Source organism: Phoca vitulina, unplaced genomic scaffold, assembly GCF_004348235.1.
Source record: "Phoca vitulina isolate PV1807 unplaced genomic scaffold, GSC_HSeal_1.0 scaffold2, whole genome shotgun sequence".
Taxonomy (NCBI): Eukaryota; Metazoa; Chordata; class Mammalia; order Carnivora; family Phocidae; genus Phoca; species Phoca vitulina.
The window spans coordinates 1,655,491-1,678,569 of NW_022589705.1; the positions used below are offsets into that span (position 1 = coordinate 1,655,491).

The 23,079-nt window shown below is 40.2% G+C and overlaps 1 protein-coding gene across 1 annotated transcript in view; it reads left to right on the plus strand.

Annotated features, from left to right (window-relative positions):
- Window positions 1-2,324: 2,324 nt before the first annotated feature.
- Window positions 2,325-23,079, plus strand: part of NOTCH2 (notch receptor 2) — a 169,775-nt gene continuing 149,020 nt past the window's right edge. Inside the window, exon 1 of the mRNA XM_032420428.1 lies at window positions 2,325-2,650. Within this exon, the coding sequence (XP_032276319.1) occupies window positions 2,578-2,650 (73 nt within the window). The 5' untranslated portion in view covers window positions 2,325-2,577. The remainder of the gene's footprint in view (window positions 2,651-23,079) is intronic.

The window sequence follows — 23,079 nt, forward strand, 5'->3', positions numbered from 1 at the left end:
ATTTAGTGAGTTAAGAGAATGCTCTAACTGGTAACTCTATGGGTCAACAACTAAAAAGTAATGTTATTATCATTCTCTGAACATATTTGCACAAGGGAAATTCCAAAGCTATTTTGACTAATTATGTTATTTTTGAAAAGAGTTTCTAGCATCCCAAGGTGACTGCTTTCAATAATAGTACTTGCTTATTTATTATAAAATGCTTATTCAAATCCAGTTTGGAACTTCATAAGCCTATAATCATACCAACTTGTACTTGTGTAGTGTTGTTTTACATTCTAGTTCAACATCTATTATGTGATAGACACTGGGAATCAATAAGGCCATGGTCTTTGCCCATTAGGACCTACTAATTAGTTGAGAAGACAGAAATACCAACAGTCCTGTGTAAAAAAGAGATATTTTAATAAGATAAGGAAGCAGGACAGTGGAAAGACTGTCTGTGATGGGGAGGAATTTTTTACAGCATCAGCAAAGCCTTCTCAGGACTGAAGGACTAATGATGATTAGAAAGTTCACTAAGAGAAGGAGGGAAGGGGATGACAAGAGTCCTTCCAAACTAAGGGAACAGAAGGTACAGAGACTGAAACAAGAAGATATGTTTGGGGGAATCTCAAGTCGTTCAATACTGTCATTGTGTAAAGATCACAATGGGGGTGGAGAGGATGAGAGATGGGGCCCAATGAAGTAAAGGCCTTGTGTTTACTGCTTTTAAAAGTTCGGACTTTATCCTGTAAGAGGCAGGGAGAGGTTCTGTGGGTAGGATTTTCCTTCCCAGTAGGACTGTAAACTCTCACATCCAATTAGTCACATAGGTTTGCACGCCCCCTCCCCTGCCCAAGATTGTCTCAGATCCATCTCTTCCTTTCCATTCTGACATTTACCTCATTAGTTCAGGCCTTCATCTCCCCATGCCTGGAGTATTTCACAAACTCCTGACTGGTCCTTGGGTTCCAGTTCACCTTTTGCTCCTGACAATCAATTTTACACAGGATTATCAGAGCAACTTTCCTTTCCATCAAGTCTCACTTCGGTTCAAAAGCCTTCACTGGTTTTCTATGATCTGAGAGATAACTACTCCTCCCCCTTCTCTGCTTGTCCTTCAAGATCTTACCAATCTAGTCCCAACCCCCCCCCCCTTCCCTCCTTGACTCCTGTCCCTGCAAACAGTGCCAGAACTCATCTACTTATTCCCTTATCTGTACCTTTGCTTTTATGGTGGCTGTCCCTTGGAATGTTACAACCACACAAAACTTTTTGCTTGTTCTGTTTTCGGCTGTTTTCTTTTACAAAGAGTAAGCCCACATGTACCCATGCTTGATCATATCCCCCACTCTCCTCCCTGGAAGTAACCACTATTCTGGTTATATTCTATTACTATATATTGTACGGTATGCATCCATAAATAATACATAGTATTGTTTTGAAAAATTTAAACATACGTAAATGATACACTTTATATTTCCTTTTGCCCTGAGCTTTTCACTGTCATTTTATTCTTGAGTTATCCCTATTGAATATATGAATGTAGTCTCTTTAATTGCTGTATTTCATTTCATTTTATAAATATACCATCCATTATTCATGGGTGGGATTTAGGTTGTTTCCAATTGTTGGCTTTTGCAGGGATTCGGGGTGTCATATATGTCAGTTGTTGGCTTTTACAAACAATGTTACAATGAATATCTTTAGCAAAACCTTCCCTGAATCCTGCAGGATTCTCCTCAAAAGGAGCTTGTGCATCCTGCGTCTTTAGTATCATCCCATGTGCTGAGCACACTGATACGCAAAGGCAGTTAAAGAAATATCTGCTAAACGAATGAATGAATGAATGAATGGTGTAGCACAGCCCAGCTGATGGCCATGTTCCTTTTCAATGGGCTTTGGTGCCTGAGCCCCCATTTCCTTCTTTGACAGCGCTGGTCCTTCTCTACCGCATTCCTCCAGCTGGCCCCGGAGTGTGTCTAAGTGTGGGTGTGTGGGGGTGATACCTATCTCACTGGAAGAGGTCTGTCTCTCCCGGCAAGTTCACGATCTCGGCAACCCTAGCGTCTGAAGTTCAGGGTCCTATCACCCAGCTCCTTCAGCAGAGGCCCAGCCCAGCGAGGCAGTCCAGCGGCGACCGAGTTAAGGCGCGTCGAGACCCGACGCGGGTTGGAGAAGGCTGGAGGGGCAGTCGGGGGACTCGTAGTAGATCCCTCCGCGCGCAGCTCGGGCCGGCGCTTCTTCCTGCGGGAAACCCCTGGGTGCCGAAGGCGGCGGGGCCGGGCCGCGGCGACAGGGGGGCGGGGTTTGCGGTGGGAGGAGGCGGCCGAGGCGGAAGGACACACGAGGCTGCTTCGCTGCACAGCCGAGAAAGTTTCAGCCAAACTTCGGGCGGCGGCTGAGGCGGCGGCCCGGGAGCGGCAGACTTGGGGTGCGGGGAGTGGGGGCATTTACGCCTGAGCTTCGGGGCACAGCGCGAGGCCGTGAGCCGCAGAAGCAGGAGGAGGAGGAGAGAGTGGGGGACCCTCTGTGGGGACCCCCTCCTCATGTGGATCTGCGCAGGCGGCGGCGGCGGAGGAGGAGACCGAGAAGATGCCCGCCCTGCGCCCCGCTCCGCTGTGGACGCTGCTGGCGCTCTGGCTGTGCTGCACGGCCCCCGCGCGTGGTGAGTATCCGGTCGAGGGGTGCTGTCCCCTGCGCCGGGGCCCGCGCACTGCCGCCCCGGCCCGGCCGGCCACCTGGGGCGATCATTCTCCCCCCACCCCCTCCGTCCTCCTCTCTGCGAGAAGGCCGGGCTCCGAGTGAGGCCCCTCGGTTCCCCAAAGTTTGGACACCGTCAGGGCCTCCCATCCCGCCCCCGCACTCCCCGCCGCCTCCTGCGCCCCTCGGCGGGTGGCCCCACACACGCCTCCTCGGCTGAAGGGGGGCCGGGCCGCGAGCCTCAGAAACTCGCTTTCCCAGGCACTTGAGTTCGGGGAGTTGGGCTGTTTTGCCCTTTGGTTCCGCGTTTCCTGGGGTCGAGCGAGAGCCGAGTGCCGGCTGCCCGAGACGAACGCTCGCCGGCCGGGGACCGCAGATGGGCCGAGCAAAGGAATGCCAGATTCTGGCGTGGAGGGAGCGGGGGCAGGGCCTCCGAGCCGCTCAACGGCTTATACCTCCACTGCCAGACTTAGCTTTGCCAAAGGGAGGCACACAGTCCGGGTGGGTGGGTTTGGTTTGGATGGGGACAGGGTTTCGTGGTGCGCCTGAGTCCTGACACTCCGAATCCCTGGCCCCGATGAATCCGGCGTGTTTTGCTCGAGTCTTTGAGAGGTGGAGGCAGGAGTAGTAGGGAAACTGGTGTGGCTGCATGCTGAGCCACATGATTTAAAAATCTCAACTGCTGTTATTCTTTCCGAGGCGCTGAGCTCGGGCGCTGTTTCAGAGTCTGTGTCCAGCCCCAGGAATGTGGTGTGACGATCACCAACTCCTCCAACCTGGCAGCGGCATTTGCTGCTCTTTTGGCAAGGTTGGGGGTGGGGCAGGGGCGGGTGAGGAAAAGTGGATACGTTAATTCAAAGTGCTTCCTTGGAAAGCCTCTTTAGGGTTGGATATTAGCCACAGTCTTTCCGAACACGGTTGGACCAAGGAAGGCGAAATCGAATCACGTCTTATCCATCCCACCCACAGTCTTAGATTCCGAATTTCTTCAGACTGTTTAGTAGAAAAGAGCTTGGGTTTTGGAGCCCTCTGTAATCCTGGGTTCAAATCCAGCTCTGCTGTACTCACCAATCAAATGGGAATGAAATTACCCAGCTAATAGGATTAATTAAGAGAATGTATATTAAACCCATGGCAGTCAAAAGGTATTCAGAAAGTCGTTTCAGGGCAGGGCTGTGTTTTATTTTTTACGAACTCTGCTTGTGCATGTTTGTTAAACTGATAGGGATTTCTTTCCCTAGCCTAATCCGAGGGAAGATTTTACCTTTACCAGAAAAACTAGTACATGAGCTATGTCTTTTTGCAAAGAAAAGGTTAAGAAGATGATGAGCTTCAGAAAAATTTGCTCTTTGTTCATTGTTAACAGATAGTTGGCATGCCAAGAGAACAAGTTTTTTTTTTTTTTTTAAATCTTTTTATCACAGTGCTGAGTTGTTCAGCACCAACCAGATCCTTCTTGTAAAGCTCAAATTCCATACACCTCTATGACCCTAAGAATTTCAGAAGTGGACCAGGAGACTGTGATGATGAACCAGAAATCATTGTTTCAGAAGCATTTAACGAAACACCATGGCATTTTTGCCTTTCCTTTTTCTTTTGAGTGAAAGCTTGACTGTAAGTGTAGATTTATGATCAAAAGGACTATAAACAATGGGCTAGTCTGAGGATTACAATCCTTGGTTTCTACCATTAACTTGCTTTAGTAAATAACTTAATCTTCATGATAGGTATTCTCCTCACCTATGAAAAAAACTAAAGAAATAATCTCCTTTAGAGAGTTGGAGGGAATAATAAATAGGATTGCAAAGTGATTTGCAAAATTAAGTGTTAAATAGTAAGCTATTTAGTAATTGTTAGTAACACTGACAATTTCAATGTCAGAAGTTGGATTACTTTGACACATAGGGCTTCTCTCATTCTAGGACCTCAGTACATAGAATGATATCCTCTTTTATACTAATGTACTGATGAGGTATTGCTATTACCAGCTAGCTTTTAGGTGGACAAGTTGAGTGTTAGTTACTTCAAAGGACTAGATATGGATATTTTGATTTTTAGAGAGGTGTTCTTCAGATGCTAAACTACTGCAATAAAAGAGATTTAAAAACCTATTTTTGGGTATAAATCTTAAATCTTTTCAGAGTCTAGCAGTGAAGGCTTCTTGAATCTTCTTAATCTGTTACTGTGTTTTTGTCAAGGTACACACTCTTGCAAATTTTTGAGTGTTCCTGTATTTGGGATTGTGGCCAGTTGTTAATTTAAAGGTCACTGAGTTCCAAAGGCAAGAAGCAGTCAATCCATCTGTCTGATTGTCTAAACAGCTATCCAAGACCACCTCTTGTTCCTTGTTTTCTTTTGCTTTGTAATGGGAAGTGATTCCCTGGTTTTGAAGCCTGCTAGATAATTTCTCAGCTGAATTCTTCTCTTGCTTTAAAAAAAAAATCACAAAGACAATTCTTTTTTTCTTTCAGATGAAGATGAAGTTTATCCTAAAACTATTTTCCTTTTCTCTTTCTTTATTCTTGTTCTTTCTATATAATTATTCTTTTGCAGCAGTGGAGGGATGGAGGGAGGAGGAAGGAGAGTGATTATCTCTTGTCTCTCTCTTCTTTTTCCTGATTTTTTTTTTAAAGATTTTATTTATTTATTTGACAGAGAGAGACACAGCGAGAGAGGGAACACAAGCAGGGGGAGTGGGAGAGGGAGAAGCAAGCTTCCTGCCGAGCAGGGAGCCCGATGTGGGGCTCGATCCCAGGACCCTGGGATCATGACCTGAGCCGAAGGCAGATGCTTAACGACGGAGCCACCCAGGTGCCCCTTTTTCCTGATGTTTTGATTTTTAAAAATATTTACCCACATCTCCTTGGCATCCTTCTGCCCTATTCCCACTCTACTGTCTCTTCCACAGGCTTCCTGTGGTATAGAGGAGTAACTTTTGGTTTACCTGAATTGTATTTGCTGACTTCAGGACCTTTAGAAAATGTTTAAATTCAGTGGGATATGCTTGGATGCTTCAGAGCAGCCTTACAATACATTTTAAAAATATCACACCCGCAGAAATTCTATTTTGCCCACAAAATTTGCATTGATCTAGTTCCCACTCTTATGCCATTCCTAGTGCTTCCTCTCCTTACCCCGTCCCCTGTAATAGAATGAAGCTCCATGTCCTGGCTACATCAAAATCGGCTGATAATCAAAAATCGGACTCAACACCCAGGGATTCTGATACAGTAGGTCTGAGAACCTGTATTTTTCAAGGTTTACAGTAACCTGTTGGAACCCACTGATAGTTCATTATTCTGCCTTGAAGTGTGTATAGTGTGTAAATGCAGTAGTTTAGCATCTGAAGAACATCTGAAGAACATCTTTCCTTCTTAATTTTAATAATTTACAGAATTAATCTAACCTTAGTCAGCTATTCCAGTGTTTAGCCCTCTGATTATCAGATTTTTAAAATTGCTAACATAAAAGCTGTTGAGTATAATGCCATTTCTTCTTGTTCGTCTGGACACAATAGGTTCCCATTTTCTCTTTAGAAGGGCTTCATATATTCAAATGATATATTATAATTCCTCTTCCTGATCCTTTTCTTCTCTGTTGTCTTTTTTTCCTTAAGCTTCATTCATATATATAATTTTGGACTCCCTTTATTCGTCCTTAGTGGCTTTAGAGTAAAAAATCCTAAGCCATTATTTGAATGAAAATATAATAAGAGATTTTACATTATCCTTTATTGTGTTTCTACTTGTTATTTAAGTGCTTTCTTTCTTGACATCTTTATCTGGATGCCACAACTTGAACCTTTCATTTCCTCCTACTTTTTCCTGATTCTCCTTCTCCTCTCTTCTTCCCCTTCTTTGCAAATGACTTGAAACCAAAAGGTTTTATTTTCTTCTATTCTGCTCTTTTTATTGGTCTACCATATGTATAATATTTTGGAAAGATCACTGGACTAGGAGCCAGAAGACCAGCATTCTCCTCCAGGTCTGTATTTAATTAGTATTGTAATCTTGTGGGAGGGATTTTGGTCCTCCATTTGCTCAGGTATGTTGTCCATAGTCACTGAGCCAATTAGAATCAAGACTAGAATTTCTCTCGTTTGGTCCTCAGTCCAGTGCCTCCTCCACTCTCCACACCACTTCTATCTTTTGTACAAATGAGCTCATGTACACGAAAACACTTAGAACATCCTCAAGTGCTTATTATTCATGTATACTTCTTGAGGAAGAGAATTGTTTTTTCATTTATGCGTTTTTTTTTTTTTCTAATACCCTTACCCTGTACCTGGCACAGTGCCTTGGCATCTAATAGACACTCAATAAATATTTGTTCAATTGAACAATTACTTTTATTATTTTCTTATTCTAGACTACTGTGGTAATCCAAGACCGTTTTTGTTTTTTGTTTTTTGATAGTATTTGCAAGAGTCATTGCTTACCTTACATTTGGGGAAAAACCAAATTTTTCCCTTCCCCAGATGTTTTATTTAAACTTGCCATTTTGAATTTCAGTGTGTGTGTGGTTCTCTCTCTTTTTTATTTTTTTTCTGATCACTTCTACAAATCATAAAGGTCACTTTGACTTTGGAATTTAACCTCAAAGGCCCTGGCCACCCCCTGCCTCTCACTTGAGCTGTTTCTACTGTTTCCTGTATTACTATATTACTAGACCAGCAATTTCTGTTATTTTGTTCAGAGTTGCCACACTTTATTGTAATTTGGTCATTTGGGGGATTATTGGAATGGTATTTTTAAAATTAGAATTAACTAAGTTTATGTTTGTTTTGATGAGTTTTTTGAGTTTTTTTCATTATGAGCTGGATATTGCAAACTAGTGTTAGACTAAGAGGATATATACATTTAGTAAAGTTTTTTTCCTACCAGGAGAGTTCCCTAAAAACCACTATCACAAACAACTCTAAAGATGAGATGTGATAAATAAAACTTTGAGAGAACCATATAGTGCCTGAGCTATCTCTACAACAGGATTTTCTCCTTGAGGGTAGGCACTGTGTCACACACACCCCTTCTCTGGTCCATGAAACTTGTTTGGCATATGCCCAACATGCAGTCATCCAAGCAGCAGGTCGGCTTTGTCACAGCACCTGTGACTCCTGCTCTGTCCTCCCCACCTTTGAGACATTCTGGAGGAGAGGCTGATGGTGAGTCAGGGGTGTGTCTTTATGCTCCTTTCTCCTTTGAAGAGAAAAGATCAGTTGAAAGCTGACCCCACCTACAGACTTTTATACTATTTTTATTATTTAATGGGTAGCTGAAATTTTCCTCTTTGTTGACTTATGTGTTGGCAGAAACTTTAAAATTCATCTAGTCCTTCTATCCTTTCCATGCTCTTACAACATCCTGGTCAAGAGGTAGCCTACCTTCTTTGTGCTTCAACAACTCTTGTGGTAGTAGCTTCCTGCCTTTGGAGCCAGCTTAGTTCATCTCTGGACAACTCTGATTTTTAGAAAGATTTTCTTATATTTAGTTGTAATCTGTCTCCGTATGACTTGTGCCCCTTGGCATTTTCTCAAGAATTTGCCTTATAGAGTCCTGAGCCCTGCGTGAGTAACAAGGACCCAAAGGGGTACTCTTTACTAAATTGATACCTACCCCTCCATAAAAGGAGTTAGTGAGGAGCACAAAGATGATTCAATCTGGGGTGTTTTCCTGGAGATTCTGATTCAGTGGGTCTGAAATAGTATTTGGGAATTTGTATATTTAAGAAATAGCCAGTTAATTTATATATTAGGGAAGTTTGGAATCACTGCAGAGTGAATCTGGGGAAACAAAGGATTTTTTGGTTTAGTTTTTGTTTGTTTGTTTGTTCTTTGATAGTACTAGAGATAGGTTGCTTTGCCTGGGTCTTGTGGTCATTTTTTACCCTTGAAAGTGCTTGCTTCTTGCTAAATGCCTAGCTTGCTGGTGAAGTTGCTCTGGTATCCCCATAAGGCTAATCAGGTTGTTTGTTTTGTCTTAAAAAAATAGTCTGCAAACTATTCAGAGTCTTAGGGCTGCTGTGTATGTGTTGTATATGTTGTATATGGTGGAAGCCTCCTTATCCCTTCATCAGAATGTTACCCGAGATGCCAGAATACATAGGTGTTCCATGTTTTTTTTGGTGTCCACTGAGGAATTCCGTCCTAGTCCTTGCGATGACACTGCCTTTGAGGATGTCTGCTTTGTTCACCCGTGAACACATATCTGGTGTCAGGGATTTCCCTCAGATGTGTTAGTGCAAAAAGATATCAATATCAGTCATTTCAAGCAGTCCTGCCTTAGGGCTGTCTGGGCTGCTGCAGCAAACGGAATAAGGAAGGGAGAATAAAGAAGGAATCAAGGGTCTCTTGAGCAGAACAGAGCATTCTGCAAGAAGGGGCCCAGGAGTGCTCTTCTAACAAAGACACTTAATGTTGCTGTCCTCGATAGGAACTAGAAAGTGGCTTCAGATCTGAAAGGATAGGCTCATGGCCTCTGGATGGGACAAACTGCAGTGTTCATTTGTAGTGGTACAAGGTTTGCTGCAGATCTGTGCTTTCTGTCTTCCTCTCCTTTTTGAGGCAAATACCAGTTGTGTGGCAGAAAATACATTGTGACCTTAAAAAGAAGAGTAAAGCCAAGAAGAAGGGATCATAAAAGCCAGAGCTTGGAGGGAGAAAAGTGAGGTAATTATTGTATTAATTTATTTATATGTATAAATATGTAAGCTTCTACATATAACTCTGGTAGGAGCCCTAGCTATTGGCTCTAAGATTTATTATCTTTGTAGCTCTGCTGTCCCAGTGGTGTGTTAGGGAGGATTGTGGTGTGTTGTTATCCTTAATTTGTGTGTTGCATCATGTGGTAGGGAGTATAGGGTATTCTGCTTTTGTAGATGTGTGGGAATCATTGACCAAGCAGAAGATAGGGCCCTGCCCCCAAGGAGCTGACATCATTGTGGAGATAAGGCAGATGAGCACACAATTAGGAATATGAAATACAAGTCATTTAAGTCACTTATCTACAGTCTCAGAAAGCAGTTTCCTGCAGTCAGGGTGACTAAGAGCTGTAGGGTCGAGGGGAGTAAGCTGCAGGTCTACTACGGAATAGTGACTCCCAGAGTACTCCTGCTAGGCTTGTCTGCTATTCTCCCCTCTCTCTTTTGTAATTTAGAAGTATCAGAACTTAACTTGGGGAAAAGATAAAGACCACTTTGTCTGGTGGGGGTCTAAATGTAAATTTGGCATATCTTGTGGTATCTATTATGTCTCTCAGTGGGTTTGTGGCAAGAGAGAGGGCTGTGTTCTTAGTCCTGGATGCCGGGCCTGATCTAGGACAAGTTAAGGTGGAGACATCTTCTTTGGAAGATCTAGTTCTCGGTGACAGTAGCTGAAGGAACTTCTTGTCATGGACAGGCAATGACTGAGGTATAGTATGGACACACCCAGAGTTGTTGCCTGGTGGCACTGATTAATCATGCTCACATCTCCCTCACCCACTGAGCTTGTCTTGGCAAAACCCTGTTCTACCAGCTCCTCAAAGTTTGTGTTTTACTAGATATGATTGAACAAAGTCTTGGGGGTCATTTTACTGTCCTTTGCCACTCTTGAACTGAGGGCCAGTTACCTTGGTCCAGCTCTGGTGCCCTTGGACTTTGGCCATTCAGTGAGGGGCCTTGGTCTTTCTTCCCCTTGGACTGAAGCACCTTCCCCAGAGGCCTGCCTGAGGCAGTTTCTAGTCTTCAAGTCAGTTCCTTTCAGAATATTGGCACCTGGGCAGTGACTCTGGTTCTTTGAATACATCAGCCAAACATCATGCCAAGATGGACTCATCGCTTCACAAAGACAGGTTGGATCTGTGGGTGTTGCAGAACCTGTTTCTGGGTTAAGAGTAGCTCCCCCACCCTTATATATATTTAATCATACGAAGAAAGCGTGTGGGTATTTTATGAAGGAAAACATGATGATAATATTTTGATTGGAGTCCGATATCGTCTCCTTAATAACATGTTGTCTTTTAACAAATAGCATCACTTTAAAATACAATTTTGCTTGCTGAATAAAGTGCTGTACAAGAAGCTGTGGTTACATTCTAAAGTAGACTACCTTGTTCAGAGGCAGGTGCATTTTAAAATTGTTGTTGTTTCTTTTTCATCTCTTTTTCCTCTCATCTGTCTTGTGAGGAGATTCTGGAAAGTTTTTAATCCTTGAAGATTAAATAGTGTATTTTAACTAGACCCTAAGAGGGACAGGTTGTTATGCTGGCATATTTATCCAACATTCAAATAAGAATAATTGAATAGTGTTTACTCACTAATATCTTCTGTTGAGTTTCTGAATATGAAACTAGACAGTGTTAATGTGTTAACTTCTCTAAATGGTAATTGTAGTAAGCTGCAAGAAACTGTTGTTTAATTCTCTGCTTTCACATGCTTTTTTGTCTGTCCAGAAAGTGTTGAGACTCATTGAAGTTTGATGATGTGTATATTTTGATTATGATTTTTATTGTTTTTCTTTACTGTGAACATGCCTTTATTTATTTGCTAGATCTTTTTTAATTGGAAATGTTAAGGACATTTACTTTATTACAACATTTAAAGCACTTTCTAATCTTTATGAGGATTATTAGAGGAAAGACATATCTTATGAATCATTCAAGTCCTTGGTCCTGTGTTACTATTTAAAGTAAGTGACAATATTTCATGACTCCTGTGACATATACTTCCTAAGAGATTTAAGGAAAATGGTTGTAACTAAAAACAAACATTGTAATATTTTAAGGTAGGTTTACATAGTAATAATTATTCCTCATGTTTATACATAATTACTTATATTTATAGTTTTTTTATTTTCTCTGGCACCTTTACAAGATATTTTTGGAGGGGGAGGTTACTTAAAAAGTAATTATATTTTTAAAGTAGTTAAGAACATGGAAAAATCTAGAAAAATGTGAGAAAAATAGTCACAATCAAACCACTCACTATTTTGGTATACATCTTTTGGTCTTTTTTTTTCTACCTTTAGTTTTAAAATGTTGTTGATTCATAATATATACACACTTTTCTGTGCTGTGTTTCTTTGGTGGTTATAAATATTTCTCATATTTTTAAGCACTTTTCATAAATTGAATTTTATTGGTTAAATAATATTGTTCTTTTTTTTTTTTTTTTTTTAAGATTTTATTTATTTATTTGAGAGAGAGAGAATGAGAGACAGAGAGCATGAGAGGGAGGAGGGTCAGAGGGAGAAGCAGACTCCCCGCTGAGCAGGGAGCCCGATGCGGGACTCGATCCAGGGACTCCAGGATCATGACCTGAGCCGAAGGCAGTCGCTTAACCAACTGAGCCACCCAGGCGCCCTAAATAATATTGTTCTTAAAATATTCTTATTTTTTAAGACTTTTGTTAAGATTTATTTTAGAGAGGGGCAGAGGGAGAGGGAGAGAGAGAGTCTTACGCAGACTCTGCACTGAGTGTGCAGCCTGATGTGGGGCTTGATCTCACAATCCTGAGATCATGACGTGAGCTGAAACCAAGAGTTGGATGCTTAACTGACTATGCCACCCAGGTGCCCCAATAATATTCTTATTAATAGGGTTACTATGTTTTGACCATTCCTTGGTTTGATTGCATATTTAGTTGGTTCCATTTCTTTTCTATATAAATGATACTCACCTTCATACAGAAAAAAAATTCCTCATTAGGATTTTTCCTCATTAAGCTAGAAAAATTGCTATGTCAAAGAGAGTGATTTAAAAAAATTGGGGAACAGAATTTATTTATTTATTTTTTTAAGTTTATTTATTTATTTATTTGACGGAGAGAGAGAGACAGCAAGAGAGGAAACACAAGCAGGGGGAGTGGTAGAGGGAGAAGCAGACTCGCTGCTGCGCAGGGAGCTTGATACGCTGAATAACTGAGCTACCCAGATGCCCCGGGAAACAGAATTTAAAAACAAACAGGAAAACATAAAAGAAAATTAAAATCTCAAATAATTCCATCACCTCCAACCAAAACCCACAGTTAATGTTTTGATACATTGTAGACAGTTTTTTTCTGTGTCTATTATTGCAGTTGGGATTTTAGCATATGTATAGTTTTATCATCTGCTTCTGCACTACTTAAAATACTGTGAACATTTTCCTATATATATAAATGTTCTTTAACAATATTAAAGGCTGCATACTGTTCTATCTTAAGGATCAGTTATATATCTAACTTAAACTGAAATCAGTTCTTAGTTTGTAATTTTTTCATAATTATAAATAATGCTATAATGAAATTCTTATATATAAATCTTGGTGGAAATATTTTTTTGTTCACACTGAGCTCTCAGAAGTCAAGTTATTGTATCAAAGAGTATGGACCTTTTTGTGACTTTGATACACACTGCCAAATTCCCTTCCATATAGTTTGACCAACTATAGTTCCATCAGCAGAATATGAAATTGTCAGTGTTGCCAACTGTGTTCAGCACTGGTTTTTGTTTTTAAAACTTAACCAATTTGACAAGTGGTAAATGCTACCTCACCTTAATTCGCCGCCCTGACTACACAGTGATATTGAATGGTTTTTCATATGGTCAGTGGCCACTTATTTACTTATTTTGGTAAACTGTGTCTTTTACCCCTCAAGGTATTCATTTTTTGTTACTGATTTATATTCAGAATATTAGTCCTTTGTCTTAAATGTGCTGCAGCATTTCAAATTGCTACTAATATATATATTTTTTTCTTCCAAATATTTATTTAAATTCTAGTTAGTTAGCATGTAGTGTAATATTGGTTTCAGGAGTAGAATTTAGTGATTCATCGCTTACATATATAACACCCAGTGCTCATCATAACAAGTGCCCTCCTTAATACCCATTGCTACCAATATTGGTATCAAAAACTGTTTATTCAGTAGGTCAATTTTTTAATCCTTTGACTTGTAATGAGCTTGGTCAGTTTTCTTTGTATCTGTTACTGGTATTCTCTTTAGCTAGTTTAAAATTCTAATCTGTATCATGAAACAACAAGCTGTCAGTTGTATGTGCTCAGGAAATGCACATTTAACATTTTATGAAAAGATACTGGAGGAAAACCGTATATTCTGGAGCTAAATATGTGATTTTTGGTGGGTTGAGGGTAATCTGCTTATGTCCTGTCTTCCTGGAGGGCCAAGATTTTTGAAGTACGTAACATCCCTAAAAGGCAGGACTAGTGCACTACTAAATCTGACATTTTGACCTAATTGATAATTGTACTGTGGTCTAGCCAGTCAGTTTGGGCAGACAACAGGATGACTAAGATTCCCTCCACTCTCTCCTCACCAAATTGATTAGTTGTGGGACAGAATGGGCTGAATCAACCTGTTGTTTTGGCACCCCATGGACACCACCTGTTTCTTCCATTTCTCCCTCCAGCTTCCCACTGCCCTAGTGCAGTGCTGTGTGCACAGTGGGTAGGGGATCAATGTTGTTGCTGAAGAATGTTGCAATAAAGAAGAGTAGACTGCTTGTTTTTCAAGCTTGTATGTTCTTAAGGTATCCTGCTGCTTTTGACATTAAGAGCTCCAGCTGAACTGTTGTATGTGGAAGCCTGGAGGTCTTAAGTGTTTGATTCAGAGTAATTTCAGGCAATATGAATGCTTTCTTAAGTATCATTGGAATTTACTGGGCTGGTTGTTTGCCAGCTATTGCCGTATTTAGCATGAAGAGACCTGGGGAACAAGGACATTTCTGACCAACCAAAGAAGGAAACCTTTCTGAAGAGGATTGCGACTCTTTTTGTTTTGTTTTTTAGGTGTGGTTAAGAGAATGCCAGTTAAGAGATTCGGTTTGTGTCCAGTCACTGGTCTTTGTTTCTGTGCCCCATCCACAAAATTAATTTGTGGGTGGGAAGAGAGATTTGATAGTGAAGCTCTTTCTTACCCTGAAGTCTAATACTCTTTCTGGGAGGAAATTAGAGAATTCTTATGCCTAGACTGTGCATTGAGAGGCTTAATCAGCAGGTGAAGCTGCTGATTAAAAACAGGTTGATGGGTGCTTATTCTCATCTTTCTTCTTGAAGGCTTATTTGTTTTCTGCTCTGTCATGGTCTGAATTTATTTTGGCCCAGTCCTTTTCTCCATCCTTCTTTTGGAACCATCAGCCATCCCTCTATGGCTTAAAATTTCTCTGCCTGTTTTTCCATTTTAAAGATGAAGATAGTATTTGGAAGGATCAGTCAATATAACTAACATACAACTTATTTTCATAAAGTAAAACAGTCCCAACATTTACATAGCAATGTAGTGTTTACAGAACCCTCTTATATAATTGCCTCCCTTATTCTTCACAAAACCGTGGTGGAAACTGAACCTCAGAGGAGTTACTGGTTTGTATACCATTGTTTAGCTCTAGATAATAAGTGACAGAGCTGGGACTAAAACTTATGGTTTGACTCTTTAAACCTCAGCTTTTTTTTTTTTTTTTAACATTTTGTTGAATTCTTACTCTGTGTCCATCATTTTGCTAGGGCTTTACATATATTTCCTCATTTAATTCACATAGCTGTCCTTTAGGGTAGACAGTATATAACCGTTTCACAGATAAGGAAATTGGAACTTAGATTCATAGCTTTGGGTGTTGGGGTGAATAATGTGGTTAATGAAGAATAGAGCCAGGATTAAAACCTCTGGCTCCAGAGCCTCTGCAGTCAACCATGGCGCTTTATGTACCTTCATACAGTTATACCTCACAACAACCCTACGAGGTGGGGAGGAGATTACGTGGGGAAACAGGCTTATAAAATGCCTAGGATAATACAGTTAGTTAAGTGGCAGAGTTGGGATTTAAAGCTATGTCTGTCTGTCTCCGCAGTCCTTACTCATTCCAGTATACTAAAGATACATGTTTTTATGATATGAATTCGTTCATTAGACTGGCAGTTCCTTGAATATAGAGGTCAGCTATTAGGAATCCTTTGTATTTTCTGAATAAAAAAGAAATGGATGGACATTAGTTGACTGATGGCCCATGACTTCCTTTAGTTGATTTCTATCACCAGGACAAGGAGATTGAATTTGGGCTGAGAGGAGGAGAGTTCTCATTAAGGATGAGTCTTTTTTTTTTTTTTTTTTTTTTAGATTTTATTTATTTGACAGGGAGAGACACAGCGAGAGAGGGAACACAAGCAGAGGGAGTGGGAGAGGGAGAAGCAGGCTTCCCGCCAAGCGGGGAGCCCGATGTAGGGCTCAATCCCAGGACCCTGGGATCATGACCCGAGCCGAAGGCAGACGCCTAACGACTGAGCCACCCGGGCGCCCCTAAGGATGAGTCTTTAAGCCAAAATGGGCCACAGCTATGAGATCTTCAGAGGGCTGCTCTCTGGAGCAATGGCCTGACTCCTGAGGGCTCTGCCTGGGGACATTCCTGGCTGTGTTTCTGGAAACTTCCTTGAGAGGGAATTGTCACCTTATAGGGAGAGGAGGTGGGGATACGTTTAAGTCTGGCTCCGAACATACTAGCCCCGTGTCTTGGGCAAGTTTCTTAAGCACTCTATGCCTCAAATTCATTATTAATAAAATGAAGATCATAGCAGCATATAATTATTAGGGTTGTTATGAGGATTAAATAAATTAATAAGTGTATAATGTAATAATAATTCATAGTACAATGCCTAGCACATAGTAAGAGTGCAGTAACTTGTAGTTATTGTTGGTGGTGTTATTTTATGTTGCAGTATGGACTTCTTGTTGCTTTCACTTTAATCAAAAGTGGATGAGTGATTTGGATCCTTCGTGAGAAATAGGAGCTTCACCTTTGCAGCATGTAGATTGTACACTGGTTTTCAGTGACCCTATAAATATTTAGGGGTATTGTATTTGAGTCTGTTCCCTTAATGGGGTGTACTTGCAACTTGGAGAAATTTTGTCTATTACACAAATTTCACTGATAGGTGTTAACTCATTTCCCCATTATTTATTAATCAAACATTTGTGGTTGGTTGGTATGCTTACCTCAGAAATGGTGATTTTGCTGAGATGTATCTTTAAGGATAATATCAGGTCCAACTCAGTTGTTCCCCAATTTCATATGATATGGCAAACATCATCACGTGCCATTCTATGTCACCATGTGGAGTCTAAACCCAAAATATTTAATGTTTTGATTAGCCTTATAGCACTTAATGGACTATCTCTGTTAGGCATTTTGAAATAATAAAAATGTCCTATGGTCTGTTATTACACCTTTGGGGGCTCCTGGAGATTTTGGGATCTCAGGTGGGGGATTATCCATCTAGTCCACCCTTGTTTTGCAGATGCGGAAACTAAAGCCCAAATAGGTGACTGGCCAAAGGACCCAGAGCTAGGTCAAGGTTGGGGCCCGAATCCAAGCTCTTGTTTTCTAGTGATCTTTTCTCTGCATTCATTGCTCAAATGATCTGTCTGTATGTCAATCATCTTTTTTTTTTTTTTTTTTTAATTTGAGATCCGAAAAGGGAACAGAGAAGGAGTGGAAGAGTGGGGGAGGGAAAAGGTGTGGGGCCATATTGAAAATGTCAGTGACAGCAGAGAAAATATTTGCCTGTGAGCCCCTGCCTGTCCCTTTGGATTTCTCTGTAGTGGTTAAGACAAGCCAGCGGGGCTGGTGTCGTTAGTGATTCAGTAATGGATTAGCCAGGACTGGTGGAGTTACTTTCTCAGAAAAGGGTTTCGTATTTTAACATTTGTTTCCCATGACAGTTTGCTTATTCTCAAGTTTTGGCAGCCTTGAGCAAATGGTTGTCAGGTTTTTGTTTTGTTTTGTTTTAAGACAAAACTCCACATTTTATTTTGCTGATTTAGTAAACTGTCTTCTACCTACCACTCCATTCTGCTCCCTCTATAATTATTTCTAAGACTTTGTTTTTCAGTTGTGGGAATACTATGAAAGGTTTTCTTTTATAGTCTGAGATATTTATAATTATGTGTAAGCACACTGTTTACAGAAAATGTAAGTGGTGCATATGGTAACTCAAATACTCTTAAGGCACTTAAAATATTTTCCAGTAATTTAAATCTTTCCAAAAAAACAGCTGAAACCACTTATGGTAAAAGAGAGGAGGTGTACACTAAGGATAGCACATTTAAATGTAATTAATATTAGATAAAAGTGAATGTCACTTTGGAGGAACTGGGAGTATATGCATGAAAGCGGACCGAGGCATGCCTCCTTATTAATAAAGTGAACAAAACAGACGAAAATCTCTGTTCTTATGGAGCTTATATGCAGTAACAATAGCTTTCCTATACCGAGGGTTTATTATGTGACAGATGCTTGACTGTACTTGGTAAAAGTACTTCACCTTTTTCCTCTGGTCCTTATAGTAGGTTTTTTGATTCCTATTTACTGAAAGGTTAAGGAATGGTCATCTAGGCCACTCAGCCGATCACTGCTATAGGCCAGCATTTGGAACCCCTCTTGCCCAACTCCAGAGCTCACACATTTACCCACTATAAATAATTCTGTTGTCAATTCGGTGGAATCCTGTAGTCATAGATAATGTGACTTTGGATTTAATAATATTTTGTGTACCAAACTGACTTAAGTTTTACCCTTCTTAACACCTTACCTCTGAATGAACATTTGCATAATATGGGAATTATTTAAACTTCAAAATTCCATTTTGAGGATTTGCAGTCCTTTCTAAATCTTTTTGAAAGTGGGAAGAATGGATTTATGTTTGTCATAATCCAAGGAAAGTTGTTTAGCATTTCTTTCCCTTTTATATCTTGATCCTAAAAGAAATTCTTTAGTAGATTAAGATCAGGAATGAATGGGTAGCTTTTTTTCTTAATAAAAAACATTTTGAAAGATTGAAAATGGCCATCCTGAGTCATATTTGTGCCAGCCTTTTTAGTTACGGATAGCTTTTTTTTTTCCCCCCAGATAGCTTCTTCTTGACTGTGCACATGCACATGAATTCTTATTATTTAATTTTGAAAGGGATATAAGAACCACATAAAACAATTGGAATTCCTCAGCATATGAACAATGGACACAGCCAATTACTGAAACTACTCAGTACTAACCTATCTTGGCCTGGATAGTGCAGCATTTCTACACATATCATTATAGAAAAAGCACACTCTTTTCTGCGAACTTTTTCCTTATTATTATCTCCTTTGTTACTGACAATCAATAGTCATCTGTACTAATAGATAAGAGAATGTGTCTGACACCAACATGTAATCCCAGATAATCCCGTCTGTTTTAAAATAGAGCTCTACGCATGCATGCTCACACATGTGGGTCCTTTCAAACATACTGGACTCTCCTTAAGGTTTAGTTGTGTTAAATGCCCATTGAATGGTGAAGGGGAGAATGCTCAGGGATATTAAGGAAATGAAAGAGATAAATGACAGTATAGGTTGATTGTTTTTAATTATCTCTTGAGTTGACTTAGGTACCCTTTCCCACTACATTTTGATTTTTGCTTTAGCATAGCTGGTGAGTTTTGGAACCAGCTAGACCTGGCTCTGATTCTTAGTGAAGAATATTGGGCAAGCCACTTAACTTCTCCATGTCTCAGTTGCCTTATTTATGTAGCAGGAATAATAGTAATACCTAACTTGCAGGATTATTTGCAGATATTAGAAACAACATATTTAATTGCATGGTTATAGGCACAAAATAGACACTCAAGTGGGGGGGGGGTGCCCAAAGTTTAAAAACTTCATTAGCCTCACGACAATTCCCCCCTTTGGAAGATATGGTCTGAAAATAGTTGTCTCTGACCCTTCTTGTTTCAGTTTCTTTCAAGGATTCCCTTTAGACTCTGTTTCATTGCCAAGGCAAGATTATGGATCACCTAAAGAGCAGACTAAAGCACTATTGTCTAGTAATTTCAAATTTGTAAGTTAACTGTGTGTGAATTAAAAGACTTTCTAACCTTTTGTCTGCTCAAGTTTGCAGCATCTTGCACCTGTCACCTCAGAAATAGTTGGTTCATAGAAAAAAATTATTTAGTATTTCAAATTAAAGTCGAAGAACTCTTTTAATAAGGAGGACCTACTTGGTTGGCTTATTTGTTTCCATCTTTCACTCCTGAGTCTTAATGGAAATCAGGTTTAAAATGTTAAAAGCAGTTAGTTTTCAGCATTGGGAAAGCTTATCTAATCAGGCATGTGAAGTGGCCTATGTTGGATTTCTGTGCCAGAGAAGGCTAGGGGAGGTTGAGGAGATTATCGCTCTTGCTTATAATTCCTGAGCATTGTCGAGACACTGGGAGAGCAGTAGGGATATTAAAAAAACAAAACAAAACATTGAACTTGGTTACAGCAGTGCAACATACATCCCACTCCCATTTGGGCTGGTCTCATAACATAGGTGTATATGAGCTAATTTGAATCATGTAATAGTTTGTCATTTCTGGGCTAGATGGTGAGGATTTCCTGTTTCACAGAATTTTGTATTGGGAGTTTTACATTAAATAGTGCTTTCTGGTGTATAGTCACTTTTGTAAACATGATCTCACTTGAGCCACAAATAAAGTCTTCTAAGGAGGGATGGCTGGTGACATTATTTTAGTTTTACACATGAGAATGGTAAGTCTCAAATAGCTCCAAGGAATTCCTCTAGATCACACGGTGAGTATACAGCAAAGCTGGGGTTAGAACTCAGGTTCTGATTTCTAGGGCTTCATTATACCACACTGTTTCCTGCATAATGTACCTAAATCCAAATTCTGTTCCCCAAGATAGGAAAGGATTCTCTTCCTTTCTGTTTCATTAGCTGCGTCAGAGCATGACAGCGTGAAGCAGAAGTTGAGAATTCTTTCCCCAGATGCTGTTAGCTTTTCCTAAACCTATTCTGTGCCTGCAGTCACCACTTGTTACCTGGACAGGATGTTGATCCAAAGTGAAATAGGCAGGAGAGTGTGACTGACTCAGCTTAGCCCATCACAGCTTCCATGTGTTCTACCAGTGGGTCTGTAATGTCATGTTCATTTACATGTATTTCATGTGCTTTGATGTCTGTTTCTTAGTATTTTTCTCAGCTGTTTTTAATGTCTCAAGCCTTAGTTCTTCCTGAGTGGCCTGAAGTGACTTTCCTGTTCATTAAAGTTGCCCTAAAATCTCTGAAGAGCATGCAGCATGGGCTTCTCCTCAGTGTAATTTTATCTCATAGCCCTTGGCAGTTCTCTCCTTAACTTAAGCAGAATATAAATTGTGAATGCAGATAGGCATGTCAATATTGCACTGTCACTTATGTAAGTGCACTTTAGCTTTTCTTTTTTCCTTTTAACCAAAATGAGGAAATAGAGAATGTTTTGTTATGGTAGTTTTACACATACACCCACGAGGAAATGCGTAGTTAGCTTCTGTGGGAAATGTAACTGATACATTTCAGGGAACTAAAATGCATGATGGCTAAAAATTTTAAGTCTGCCAAATGTTCACAGGGAAAGAAAGAAAAATGATCAAGCTCTCATACTGCACTTCAGTTTAGCTTATTAATTCTAAGGTTAATAATTTATAGGAGCCTCTGCCTTGTTTACACCTATTACATACGACAGTATGCTTGTCTTTCCACAGAATGCATTTCACAAGTTGTACTTTTCATTCAAGGGAGCCATCTCTACAAGTGTTCCTCCAAGGGGAACAGTGTAGGAAAGCTTTCCACCCGGTGGCCAACTGGTTGAAGGTTTGATACCTCAATATCATCAAAACGTCAAGTGGACCATTTGGCCCCTCCAGCAATCCAGCTGGACATTTGGCCATGCCCTGTGGTCAGCTGAGAGCTTCCTTGATGAAGGCCACTGTCATCTAGCCACATCAGGGCCATGCACCTTTCTCACTAGGAAGTCTTTGGCAGTTGTATGTCCTGAGACCTGGGATCCCCTTCTCCATCATCCTGAGGAGAGCTTTGAGAGCACTGATAGCAGCGTTGCTCCTGAGGTACATAGCTTATTCAAAATGCATATAATTTGTTCATAGGAAGCTGGGAATTGATTACAGTTTTTCCTCATGACAGGTTGAAATTAACAGATTTGTAACATTCACTGAAGTTAAGAGAATATTCATGGTTTTGGTAAAGTGTTGAATTTCAAATTTGATAATTTGGAATTTGAATTAAACAAACATCCCTACTTTAAGTGTGTGTGTATGTGTGTGTGTGTGTGTGTGTGTGTCTTTCTGGAGGAGGAATAGACCTTGGAACTGTTAAAAAAATTTTTTTATAATAGTGCCCACTCTCAGTTGGCAGACAGTAGCTATCCAAATATTGCTCAGGTCTAGTGAAAAGATTTAGGGAAGTTGTAACGAGTTTAATAACCATTTGTGGAGTGACATAGATCGACACACCCAATTACACAAGACCTGAGTCTGAGAACTGTTGATGTGCAATCATCCCATCAGCATCTGCTCGTCATTATCAACAACAATAATGGCTCAACTGTTTCTTTGGGGCCACATGAAAAGACAGTGTACCCATAGCAAAGGGTAAGTCAGACCTGACAAAAACGTAGCCCTCCCTAACCCTTTGTTCCCAAACTTCTCTTTAAACATATCCTTTTGTGAGGTTTTGAAATATCTCACATTATTTCTTGTTTGTCATTCATTTTCCTTCTTAAATATCATGTCTTTCTAGTTCAACTTTTTGCCAAAACCATGAAGGGCCAATGTATCTAGGTCATTTTTCTAATCCATTTCTTTGTCATTTGAAAGCCTTCATGTCTCTGGCTTCGTGCTGCTTTATGTGTACAAAGGTATTCAGTATCTTTTCTAGTTTACATTTTTGTTACAACTGCTGTCAAACCACTTATGAGCCCTTTCTAATATAAATCATTTGGTCACTGTGAATGGGAGGGAAGGAATCAGTTCACAGGAATAAATTTGCATGTTGGGAAGATAATATCTAATAGTTTTCAAAGCACTTTCAAGTGCATTATATCTTTTATAAGACCATGTGTTCATTTCTGGAGACTGTGACAGAGACCCTCTGGGACCTATTTGAAAGTCATGCTGTCAAGTACCAGGGTTGGCTGGAGAATCAAAGCCAGGTCTTCTTTCTGTTCCTCGGTGTATAACTGGATCATTATTTTATCAGCAGAAATATGGAATCTTTTGGTTTTTAAAAGGTACTCGCTTGCCTTTGGAAGGTATGTTAGCAATTCTTTCCAGAGTGGAAAGAAGATAGTTCTGTTTTCCAGCCTTTTGATAAAAAAATCATTGTGTTATCTCTAAATCTTAGTGTTTCTAACTAGAGTCTGATAGCACTGCAGGGCCTCTGACTAAGGCACCTTTTGGAAAATTAAGGCTTTATAGAAATTAGTGAGCTTTTCCATGACTTTCTGAAGGAACAGACTCAATCTAGAGATATAAATGTGTTCTTTGATTTACTAACACATTATAAACTTTATTATTTGGTTACCTTCTTTCTGAAGTATGTGTTTATGCACAAAATGGATG